This window comes from Lissotriton vulgaris, chromosome 1_1 (genome assembly GCF_964263255.1).
Source record: "Lissotriton vulgaris chromosome 1_1, aLisVul1.2, whole genome shotgun sequence".
Lineage (NCBI taxonomy): Eukaryota > Metazoa > Chordata > Amphibia > Caudata > Salamandridae > Lissotriton > Lissotriton vulgaris.
In genome coordinates this window covers 1,092,771,090-1,092,784,379 of record NC_141685.1, presented here as the reverse complement: position 1 = coordinate 1,092,784,379, position 13,290 = coordinate 1,092,771,090, and the positions used below count along the sequence as shown (strand labels likewise).

Here is a 13,290-nt window from a genome sequence, read left to right as displayed (position 1 = left end):
TACTACTCACCAAGCCCAAGCCCGGGGATCTCGATGCCGAACAGGTCGAGCAAGTCGCGTTCCCGGTCCAGGAGACCCGTCTAACGGTGGGTGACCTGGTTGTAGGTGCGCTGGACCCGAGAATGACAATACATGGACCAGCACATCTTCTCCCACCGCTTCCGGCGCTCCCGGAGCCCGGAGCCGCTTGCGATCTTGCAGCCTGCCATGATGGTCCTGGGGAGGCGGCGCTGTACATAGAAGACTAGTGCGGCCACCTCCTCTGCGCTGAAGATCTCCCGTGGCATCACTAGCTCCCCCCTCAAACGCCCGCACTGGAGCCGGGCATGGGGTGCGGGACCCTTCCCCTTCTCGGGCTGCTTCCTGGCTCCCTTTACCATGGTCTGGGCAGAAAGGAAGGTAAATAAGAAATAAGAAATAGAATAGGGAAGAAGAAAAGAAAAGAGTTTAAAAAGTAGTTTAAAATTAACTAAAAGTAGCAGAAAACACAAAAATATAGAGTTAGAATATTAGAGGGATAGATAATCAGTAAAATAGATTTAAAAAAACTTCAAACAAGCAAAGGATGGCATAGATTCAGAGAGGATACAGAAAGCATGCCCAGAACCATAGCAATGAATGAAAAACAAGATGGCCGCGGCCGTTCACGACCGCGTGGGTAAGTTCGCGCGAGATTTCCCCGCGATCACACGCGAACTTGTACTAGTGAGCCGCACACTTTGCGAGATTACACATAGCGCCCGGAAACGGAAATATGTCACCCAAACAAGATGGCCGCGCCCATATACGACCGCTAGGGTAACTTCGCCTCGTTCCGCTACCAGCGGCTTGCAAAAACGCAAAGAACCACGTGAACTAACATGCCGCAAAAAACAAATCGCATATTCGCACGAATTCACGGCTTCCGAATTCGATGTCGTGCAAATTCGCGCCCCGCAAATCCCGCGAAATTGCAGAAAAACGATTTTTGCAAAACTGAAAGCACTCAGCAGGTGCAAAAGTTCAAACTCATCATTAGTAACCATTCCCTGTAGTGCTTCCACAGGGGCCCCTCCAGAGTTCAGTTGCCTACTTGCAACTATTCTATGACCCTGCTCTGACCCTCACAGCAGGCTCAGAGAATAGCTACAAGGTCACAAAGGTCCTGTTAGAAAAAAAAATTACACTGCAACAGAAAGCAATTACAGATAAGGAAGCAGGTGCCAGACTGGAAGTTCAAATTCAGTGACACATTAATCAACCCCTAATTCATTCATGTCAGTTGAGGCAGGGAAGGTGTGCTTTTCCCCTCATAATCTACAGTGATGAACCAGAGGGTGGCAGTTATGTACCAGAGGGTGGAATGGGTGAGACAGAGGGTGGCAGTGGTGAAACAGAGGGTGCTGTGATAAACCAGAAGAAAAAACAACATGGTTGCGACTCGACAAGTAAGTTCGCGTTTGCGAACTGGTAAAAAACCCTCGCGAACTGGCAGAAACCCTTACAAACACAAAAAAAAGAAAACATTCGTGAAAGTTTGCGGATTTTGCGGATTGCGAATTCTTGAATACGCAAATTCGCGAAGCGCGAATTCGCAAAATTCGCCCATACTTAATCTTGATACATTGGTGGTTATTTGAACTAGTTGGTATTATTTCTTGGGCCCATTTGTAATCTTCATTTAATAAAATCGCTATCCCTCCTTTCGCATGTCCCCGTTCAACCTGCTCTGCAATGGTATCATATGTGAAATATTTCTCTTGGTAGAAGTTTTGTGTCGACCACGTTTCTTGGAGGGCCACTATAGCTGGGCAGTTTTTTGTTATTTCAGCCATTTTTTCTTTAGTTTTTCCCGCTATGTTCCAAGAGATGATCGTCAAGCCTGTGCTAAGCGAGAAATTTATTGTCCTTGGTTTGTTTATTATGGTTCAGGGTCTCCGAGATCAAGGTCCATGAGTATTCCCCCTTTGTTGTTTCCTCGCTGGGGGTATTTTTACTCCAGACTTCTCTTTCACCATTCTTTATGGAGACAAATATATTTTCTGCAGTATGGTCTGGGGGCTTGGTCATGGTGTTAGAGATTTGCTTGGATCGCTGCATTTTAAGAGATTCTTCTGTTGTGGGTTTTTTGTGAACTTCGTGCTGTAGTACTGGGGTCAGATCGTAACTATATTTATGGAGGGTCTCACTCTCCTTCAGTATAATTCCTGGTATTACTGGAGACCAAAATTCTACAATTGCTGTCGTTGTTTTTGGTTTTTACCGGAATGTAACTAATTTTATTTCGTTTCGCGCTAGCGATTGTAATGGTTGGATCTTTTGAAGCAGACTAATAATTCGATCACGATTGAGTGGAGCTTCGTCTACCGGAAATAATTCTGTAATTTCCAGAAAATTAGGCCTGATTATCTCTGCCTGTGGATGCTTTTTCTGGGTAGAGACAGTTCTTTTTGGGATCTCTCTTAGTGCCGGGCTTGAAGGGCCATGCCCTCCTAGAGAGAAATTTTTGCCTTTGGATTTAGTTTGCTCAGTTGGTTAACGTTAACAATTTGGGTTGATGCTGGTGATTTCTGCTCCTTTATTTTCGAGATCTGGGTGGGATCTGCTCTTTCCTCTTTATCTGATAATCCAGTTGATAAAAGGGGATCATTCTGATATCTCATTTTACGTGCTTTCTTTTTCACTATTCTTCTTTGCGCCTTTCTCCCTTTCAGTTTGGTCCTCTTTTGTTTTCTTTTGCCTTTATAACTTTCTTGGCCCTGTGTTTCATCGCTGGGCAGCTCAATCTCAGCAGTTGTTTTGCAGTGAGGTGTTTCAGGGCTATTCACAGTGGATTTAAGTTTGCTTTTTGTGAAAAGTGGGTAGTACGCTTTAGGCTGATAATGTGACATTGATATGGTTTCCTCCTTAAAGAGGCTTCTGAGGGAATAAATCTGGTTATTATCCTGATTAACCTGAGGTTTCATAAGAGGTTTCCTTCCGGTTTGAGTTGCAATTTCTTTTTTTAAAGGGAGAAGCATTTCTGCTAAGTCAGCTTTTGGATTATAAGAGTTTTCCTCTTTACATTTACCACAGACTCCTGTTATTTTTGTTGATCTCACTTGCTCTTTCTTCTTTTTTCCCTCTACTAGAAATTTTAATATTCCTAGTTAAGTATCAAGGGTTTGGTCAGAGTTTTCCAGTATATTCCCTAGATGAATGAGAACCGATTCCAGGATATTTTGCAGGGTAAACAGAGATTTGAAGACTGGGGTGTAGTTGTTAGAAAAGCCTGTATTTTTTAGGAGAGACAGGTCTGGCGATTTTTCTAGATAACCCTCTAAGTCAGAAGGTTTTTGCACCTGTATGAGTATATTTAGTGTTTACTCATTTATTAATGCTACCCAGGTTGTTTAAGGCATTCTCCATAAAACAAGATTGCAAACTAGTCCTAAAACCTTTTAATATCATGTTTATTGTAGGCCTGGGCGAAATGTCCATTGCTCCCATGTAATGTCACTTACTTTTAGGAATTTTGCGTTACAATTGGTATGAAATTAATTTGGATAAAATGTTATCCTGGGAGCACTAGAACAACGCAAAGGACCAGAATGCGAGTGGCTGTTGTTTGCTGAATGTATGTTTTTTTAACTATTTTTTGTGCAAAATGGGTTCTTGTGTCCAAAATGAATGCAAGGATGCATTTCACGCTCAGAAGATAGAGCTAATAGCTTAGGAGTAGGAAAACCCTTAGTCCTAGTGGCTTGCATACTGAATTCTTTTAATGTGTCAAGAGATGGATTGTAGGACTTCTAGGGTTAAGTTTTGTAAGGCCGCTGGGGTTCTCCTGGGGGACCACATATTGTTCTTCTTCACAAGAAGGGGAAGCTGCCAGATCAGCGTCCCTCTTACAGGCCAATAGGCTCCTGAATATAGAAACATTTCTGTTGAATGTTTGGTGAACCGTTTAATATAAAAAATTGGGTAAAGATGCATGCAATGGGAAGTAGCAATCCCAAAAGTGTTAAGCTGCACCTCAAGGTACAGAGCAAGTCTAATAGTTAACTGGTAATAGCGTAAATGTTATTATAACAGTAAAAAATGGGGTGCTAAATTAACTAGTAGCACCAACTACCCAACAACGCTGCTGGCAAGTCACAAAAACATGCACATGGACAATTGAAAAATAATAGTTATAGCACTCCTTCATTAGGTCACATTTAGTTCCATTCAAACATAACCTTTGATATAGGTAGATTTTACGACAATGCTAATACAATTATATGGTTGTTAGATGAATATGACGCATCCAGGTAATGAATAGGTTCTCAAGGATTCTCCACTACAGATGAAAATCGATCTCCTTTATTTGTATACAGCAAATTCCCAGCAATTGATCGAAGCCACATGTTTTGTCTGTACAAAATAAGTATTCAGACTTTTTCAAGGCTGGAAAATAAACATCAAATATATTCTATAAGCTCCTGAGCTAAGTCCAAGAAATATTTCTGTTATCTATTTCCAATTGCTCATACAAAAATCAGTCACTAAAAAAAGAAAAAGAAAAGAAAAGAAGCTAGGAGAGACATTGTGCAACAAGTTAGTAGTAGCTCTCACGGATCCCTCAATTATGGCATGGATGAAACTGCTATATAATAAACCAACTGCCAAGGTTAATAGTACTATTTCTGCTGAATTCAGGCTGAGCAGGGGGAAGCAGCAAGGATGTCAGCAGTGCCCCATGCTATTTGCCTTGGCTGTGGAGCCACTGGAGACTTGGATATGGAGAGATGCCTCAATCCATGGCTTGTGGTGGGACCTGAATAGGGAAGATGTTGTTTCGCTCTATACGCAGAAGATATTCTTCTTGAATAGGCAGACCTGGAACAGTCAAACCTGAGGATCCTAGAGATCTAGGATGTATTTTACTTACATACAGGGGTCTATATTATTTTGCGTAGTTCAATAGCATATCCACTGAGATACTGGCAACAGAAAGCTGGATGGGATTGCTCTCTAACAGGAACCCTATGGGGTTTTCATATTTTGGTGTGACCACGGATCAGGTGCTATTTCATTCTCAGAATTTGGGCAGAATACTGAAAGATTGTAAGAAGGAGGTGGGATACTGGGGTGGGCTGCCCCTAATCCTGTTGGGCAGGGCGGTCCTCTATGAGGTCCCTGAAAGGTTTTTTTCTGCAGGTTGATGAGGTGACTCAATTGTTATTGTGGGATTTGAGTACTCCAAGCATATCCCTGTCGACACTGACTAAAACGCCCTTTGATGTGGGCATTACCATCTCGAATTTGCAAGTATATTATTGGGCAACCCAATGTCTGGAGGTCAATGAATGAATCTTTGCCATTTAACAGGACCCATCTCTCCCAGTGGATAGATTGGCGATAGACCCAAAAGGATATGTAAGTCAACTATATGGCGGGGTTCAGATTGCAGTGCTCCCTATACTGACTGCTAAAGTGATTAAGATATGGAGAAGGGCGAGACAGAAACTGGGGTGGAAAGGTAAAGTGACACTAGAGACCCCTCTGTGGGGGGCTGATATTCTGAAAACTTGCTAGTTGTAGACAATTACTTTAAATGGGAGTTACTAGGCATATCAAAAATGAGAGGCATATGGAACGAAAACTGGATGGTGCCTTTCCCCAAATTACAGCAACTGTTACAACAAGTGGGGAATCAGTACTTGCGCTATATGCAGGTGCTGTGCATTGCTCACCAGTCATGGGCTCTCCCTTGACTCATTTATAATTATTTTCCCCGAGGGACAGGTACTCTCTCCCTACAGCTCTGCACGCTAAGAGTGATTACACTACTTTAAGTCATTCACAAACATTAAGATAATACAGGAGTGCAGATCCACCCACATTTACATATTCTTAACCTGAGGTACCACTTTGTGGCTCTAGCACCCATAATAATGTGGCAGGATATATCAAATCTCACCACCAATCAAGCAGAAACAAAAGCCTATTCAAGCGAAGAAGCAGATACCATATATGCTTTGGTTAAAGAGGTACGCGAGTTCAGCTCAGCCACCGGATCTACCACAAACCAATTGAGACAATTGGAATATCTCACGAAAAAGGAAATAAATCAGCGGCTACACGCTACTACACTCATAGAGTATCATAAGGTCAGGAGGATACCCCGAGGATTGCGAATTGCCCTAAGACCCATGTTATTCTAATTCGACAAGGCCTTCATGTCACGCTGGTTTGCCATTCTGAACAAGTGCTCTTTGGATTTGATTTTACTACTGGTGGAAGAAATTTCTAATGCTCTAAAGGAACTCACACAAGACATCAACAAACTAAAAGATGATCTCTCCAGTAAAATGGAGGTAGTGGATTGGACTAAGACTTTGGAAGACATTAACAGGAACTTGGATATACATGCTCGTGAAGTGCACGAGCGCAAGACCCGTAAATTTAAACGGGATACTATTGACTATAAACTCGACGAAGTTTATACTTGGGCGGATAACTATGCCCAAAGAAAAGCCTTCAAAAAATCTGGCACGTCCTCATCAGAAGAAAGTGTGGTCACGGACCAAGATCTAAACATGCAAAGACCAAGTGCGGCGTCAGTATCGCAGACCTTAAGAAAAACTAGGGAGGAAACACCAACTACCTCTGCAACAGGACAGCCTTTTTTAGAGGCAGGCCAGGCGGACAAAATACCCCCTGACAAGATGATCTCTGGAAAGGAAGGACCCGCAGGGGAAAAAATAAAAAAAGTTACACCAGTGGAGACGGGCAGACCAAAACGAGACCTGAAGAAATAAATACGGATAAATCCTTGGTAATCAATATTTCACGAAAAAAGTTTAGTCAGAAGGAACTGAGGATACTTAACAAAGGATTGTCGTTTGTACCATCATACACCTCTAATGCTTTGGAGACGGAAGTGTCCCTATTTAAGTTCATGAGGAAGTTGTGATTGAGATGGTTTTTTTCGAGCGGACCAATATTGGACACCCAAACATCTGGAACTCAGTTTAAACCAAAAAGCAAATTTGTCTCACCTATATCCCACAAAACTTTGGATAATTTTGAAACCCTGGTGAAGAAAGACCTTGAACAAATAAAATATTTAACATCTTCTTACTCTAACCTCACATCCCAAGACAGAAGGGTTCTTAACAATATGCGACAAGATCGTTCAATAACTTTTCAACCAGCGGACAAGGGAGGAGCCCTGGTGGTTCTTGACACCGACTTTTATGAGACAAGTGTGAACTTGCACGTTTCTCACGAAGACACATACTTTGAATTACCACAAGATCCTATAAAAGAACTACAACAACTTTTGTTTTCAATCTTGGAGAAAGGAGTAACAATGGGAGTGATTACTGAAAAGGAGAAACAGTATCTGTATAACCAATACCCCAAAACACCATCGATTTATATGTTACCCAAGGTACATAAAGACAAAAATAATCCCCCCTTCCGCCCTATTGTGGCAGGGTGTGGATCTATAAATGGATTTTCACTTACAACCACTTGTTCAGACTTGGAGAACTTATGTGAAAGATACAACTGATTGTTTGCAAAAACTCAATTCTATCAAAGAAATCTTCACCCAAGATGTACTACTCTGTACCATTGACGTGGTTGCGCTATACACCTCTATAGTCCAAGAAGAGGGACTTGAGGCCATGGAATGGAGACTTCTCAATTCAGACATACCACATGACAAGAGTGTGTTCCTGTTGGAACTTTTACATTTCGCTCTTTTTCACAGCTATTTCTGTTGGCAGGACCGGTTTTACGCACAAAGAACAGGTACCTCTATGGGATTTCCAGGGGCACCTGCCTATGCTAATACTTTTATGGCGGACTTCGAAGAAAAGCACATTCTCCATCATCCTGATTGGCAAGAAAATGCCATTATGTTCATCCGATATATCGATGACATTTTGGTAATCTGGAAAGGCCCACGTAAGACATTGGATAAATGTCTCAAGGAATTGAACTCCTTTAACAGTCGGATACAATTTACATATGAGATAAATGACAACACAATACACTTTTTGGACATTGAAATTTTGAAAACCCAAACTGGATTGGAAACTAAAGTTTACAAAAAACCCACTGATGTTAACAGTGCTCTTCATTTAACAAGTGCCCTTCCCTTCTTTCTAAGAAAACACTTACCTGTATCACAACTAATGAGAATAAAAAGAATAACATCGGGGGAGGAAACTTGTGAACAATTGATGGATGACCAAATATCAAGATACGAATCGAGAGGTTACCCTGACTCCACTCTCATTGAAGCGAGAAGGATAGTATTGCATAAGAAAAGAGAAGATCTATTACAGAAGCAAACAAAACCAAGAGAAAAGAAGGAGGTGTTTGTCCTAAAATACTCGAATCAAGCCCCCAAAATCAAAGCCATCATTCGAAAAAGATGGGAACTGATCCTAAATGAACCTGATTTCAATGGAGTTATAACAGGAATACCTCTGTTTGCACACACTCGAGCTCAGAACCTCCGTGAATTGTTAAAAGCACCTAGAACTGGAATGGTGAAAACTTTCAAAGGAATGAGGAAGTGTTACAACTGTGGGCAGTGTGGTAACGTAATCATAGGGAAGGAGTTCCATCATCCTCAAACGGGAAAAGCAATTCCCCTAAAACACACATCTGATTGTACAACTGAAAACGTGATATACGCCATAAAGTGTCCTTGTGGACTAATTTACGTGGGCAGAACAAGCAGAAAAATAAAAACACGGATAGTGGAGCATAAAAGCCGAATACGCAACAAAAACATGAATTCCGCACTTTCGGCACATTGGATCAATGCTGGTCATACCATTCCGCAACTTAGGTACACAATCTTAGAATGTATAACACCACATGCAGGCATGGACACCAACACTACACTTTCACAAAAAGAAACACAATGGATAAAAAAATTAGGGACCGTGATCCCAGGGGGTCTAAATGACCATTATGAACTCTTGTGCTTTCTATAAGTGCATTTTGATAATGGTTTCAACCTTGTGTGAACTCAGAATGTGAGGGGCAATTTTGTAGGCTCCTAAATCGATAATATACCACACTATATCTCCACTTATATTTATATACCTTAATTACACTTGGTCTCTCTCATTCCTCTTTATTTATCTTCTGTATTTATCTTTCTTTATTTATCTTCTTTGAGCTTCGTTTCTTTGGTTCTATGTTACTGCCTATGAGCGCCATTTTGGATAAGGTCGCTTCTCCTTTGGTCCCTTTTTAATGTCCATAACCGCTGGGAGGGCGGTATCGCATCCCTCCTGGTTTTTTTACTAATTACTACTACCGGCGAGCAGAAGGAAATAGCTTACGGGAAGAAGTTTGGTCTGGAGCACTTTATGGAACCTGGAAGGTAGGGAAAGATCCGTTTTAAATACCCGATGCTTAGTAATCACTCGTCCGCTAGGAGGACTCTTTTAATGAGTTTTATTTTGACTTCTAGACACCCACTAGCAATACGAAGGGAGCATTAGGATTACTTTCGGCAGGTAAGATGCCGTGTCACAAGGGCGTTTAAATAGTGATTTAACTTATATACAAAGGATTTCATTGGCACTTTACCATATTCTTCTTTAGTGAATCTTGGGGCTGACAGCGCTTTCAACTTCATGTTGATTTCGGCACGTCACGATGCTAGTGAGTATTTGTGTGAACGTGAATACTTCACCCCTGGGCTAATATACAGGCACAGGATATAACTTCTTTTACCTCTATAGGTATGACGGTATTAGATTGGATCATTGAGAGAATCTTCTGGTTTTACCTGAAAACTGGAGGTACACGTTATTGTTTGTTTAGATATACCACTTGGTGAGGGTTGTCTCTTGATTACAGTGGTTCTTTGCGTTTTTGATAGTTGGTAATGGAGTATCTCTCAAAGTTTATTTTCCTTTCCCCTCTTGGTGATTGGATCTTAACACTTAACATATGGTTTCACTCTCCTTTTCTATCTCCCTACCACACCTTCTCTAGTACACACCCACTTTGGTATATATGTCGTTTTTTGAGCATGCAAAACCCACAGTTATAATACATGTATCTCAGAGATATTTTCCTTTTTTTGATACTAAGGCTATTGTATGTTTTCATTGTAGATTCGCTATCTGACTGACTTCGTGAAGTTTCATCTATATATGTGGATATTTGTATACGAGTTTTCCCTTGATAAAGGGTTTGGGATGAAACCGAAATGCATTGGGTTGTTCACAAACTGGCTATGAACACTTGTTTTTTGATTATCATTAATTGACATTCATGTCCTAATGCTGAAAAATTAATCAGAAGATATAGATACATTTCATTGCTTTTCTGAACTTCAACATGTTTCATGATTAATTTGGAGGTTTTTGATTACTTTGAAATTCATACATTTGTTTAATAAATTGTAAAACGTTTTGTTTAAAACTTCAGGCCTAGTGCCTTATTGCTGTGCATTGCTCACCAGTCATGGGCTCTCCCTTGACTCATTTATAACTATATGCAGGTGAGGCATAGCCTCCATGCCTACACATAATTGTTGCAAGAAATAGCAGAATACATACCACTATAATATAGAATCCTAGGGATAGAATTGAATAAAAATGCAGTTTTTCAAATGTATAAATCTTAACTTAAGAACAGTCTACCCCAGCTGACAAAACTGAGAGATAAATGTGAACAAGATCGGAGGAGGCAGATGATGAGGATTAGCGTAAAACCTGTAGGTACCCTAGGACTGAGGCTATTGGGATGGTACAAGTGAAAATATTTTCTAGGACCTTCTGAACCTGGACTCGATTGTTGAAAATGGGGAGGATAGACAATGATGTCTCTCTGAGGGTTGTAATCACCCAGGTACGTTTGTGTATCCCATATGGAGTTGTCTATAGGCACAGGAATATTGGAAGAAAGTAAAACAAAGAATATCCTTAGTGGTTGAAACACCCGTAGAACTTACCCCTCAACTGGTGATGCTGGGTATCTTGGGTGGGGGGAGAGATCTTTAGGTAACATGTACTCCTCTTTTGCAATTTGGGCCAAATGGTAGCAAGATAGGATATTATTATACTGGGCCAGCAGCTCTGTCCCAACTTTGTAAATGTGGCAATCCAAAATTGACTGATGTATGCGGGCTAAGTAACTGGTTTGTAAGGCGCAAGGAGGTCACCAAAAGTTATAAAAATATGGGGCCCAAGGAACTGTGCAAATAAAGAGGTGGAACATGGCTAGGAGACTAGGATAGCATAGAAGTGTTACTGTGTGCAATTTTGAATGGCGTTGCCTGCTTAGTTATGATTTAGATATTGTACATATATTAAGGAAAAGCCACAGGGTTCCTGAACCAAATATCTTGTACCCCGTCTTTTGTAGTAATGTGGAATATATTGACAGGTAATGTAATCTGATCTGTAAGTCACATGGTTTTTCTATGTTTATATTGTTTTTGTTTTCTAAAAATCTAATACAAATATTTACAATATAAAACTATAGTGCTAACTGCCAGTTTTGCATACTTTCACTTAATGTTTGCTGGATTTCAGGTAATTAAGAAAAAGTCCTAGTTCATTCAATTCTATTTTAAGCCACTCATTTTTGCATGATTATTATTTTTTCAGTAGCTTCTTGTTTTTCTGAGACACAGCTTGGTGACTGGGATGTAAGTTTATTTCTCTGTCGACTAGACGTTCACAGGCAAGGAAGATTCATTTACTTCTTTTGCAAGTAATGTTGTCCTTGTTTTTTCCTCGTCATTCCATCCCATGGGGAATAGCGAAGAATTTATAAAGGTGGTATCTTAATTATAAAAGTTACGTTTTGGCTGTGGTTGAACTGAGCCTGTGATACTAAGGAAAAGGGGGACCCTTAAAAAGAAGATGTAAAGTCTATGGGGCCCATTAGGATGGCGGGCGGATCGTCCCCGCCAGGCTGGCGGCAGCCACCGCTGGCCTGGCGGGGGCGATCCGCCCACCATCCTTGCCGGAATGACACCCCGCCATATTAGTATGGCTGGGGGGTCCACGGCAGATGGAAAGACCGTCCGCCGCTTTTAAGGCGTCCAGGGCGGAAAAGGGTTTATAGGGTGGCGGTGTCTATCAGACACCGCCAGCCATGTTACCATGGGCATTTTCCAATGCCTTTCTGTGGCGGCAATGCTGCCACGGAAAGGCATACAGAGTCTACTTTGGGGGCCCGTTGCGGGCCCTCAACGACTCCGGGGGTGGGGCGTGTGCATGGGGGTACCTATAGTACCCCCCTGCATTTCAAAGGACAACGTGGCAGGCACCGCGTGGTGCCTGTCACGTTGTGCTTTGAAATGCACAACATGTATTTTTTACATTGCAGCGGGCGGTGCATTCAGCACCGCACGCTGCAATGTTAAAAATACAGGATGAACCCGCCACTGAGGCGGGCGCATCCTAATTCCCCCCACGGGACCCCCGCCTTTATGGCGGGCGGTCCCGTCATCCTTGTGACCCCCTATGTATCTATATAGGTACTTAGGAGACAAATTAAGGCAAAAAACTCAAATGCTATGAGGATGCAAGTTAAAGGTTAGTTCAATTAAAGCCAGAGAATGGGTATGATACTGATTCAGAAACAAATTCAAAACACATAAAGGATCAATGTATTTTTGTCTTCTCCCGCAGAAACACTACACAAGGGCTCCAAGCCCAGAGTTGATGGAAGTCTTCTTTTCTATCCTCACAAGTTTCTTCACTGTTGTACCAACCATGAAGGAAAAATTTGCCATAAAACTTGGTATGTGATTCGATGTATTATTACCTTTCCTTTTTATAAAATGTGCTTCCCTCACACAGAGGAAACATTGGCTGTGACTTGTGTCATCTGAAGCTATAAGTTCTTGTCAGCTGCTGTATCAGGGCACCCTGTCATCTTGCTCAAATTAAAGAAAGAGTCCAAGTCTTACAACTGGACTCTTCTGGAGACGTTGTAAAATCTCTCAAAACTCACTGATTCTGAATAATTCCACAGAAGAATCAGCTTCAGCCCAAGCCTCTTGTTACGACAGGCAACATGGCAGGGTCGATACCCTTATTATCTCCACACAATCCAGTGACCGATTTCTCTTTGAAAGAAAAACACAAGCGCTGTGAACTCATGAATAAACGTGTTTTATTGCAACACAAAGTCCCAACGCGTTTCGGAGTTATAGCACTCCTTTCACACGGGCCCGTGAGAAAGGAGTGCTGTAACTCCGAAGCGCGTTGGGCACGGGCCCATGAGAAAGGACTTTGTGTTGCAATAAAACACTTTTATTCATTGGGGGCATGGTGCCTGTGTTTT

The 13,290-nt window shown here is 41.6% G+C and overlaps 1 protein-coding gene across 1 annotated transcript in view; it reads left to right on the top strand.

The window, feature by feature from the left end:
• The window catches only part of MEI1 (meiotic double-stranded break formation protein 1), a 3,731,473-nt gene that overhangs the window by 1,872,633 nt on the left and 1,845,550 nt on the right, over nucleotides 1-13,290 (top strand). The window contains exon 15 of the mRNA XM_086963480.1: nucleotides 12,633-12,744. Within this exon, the coding sequence (XP_086819606.1) occupies nucleotides 12,633-12,744 (112 nt within the window). The remainder of the gene's footprint in view (nucleotides 1-12,632; nucleotides 12,745-13,290) is intronic.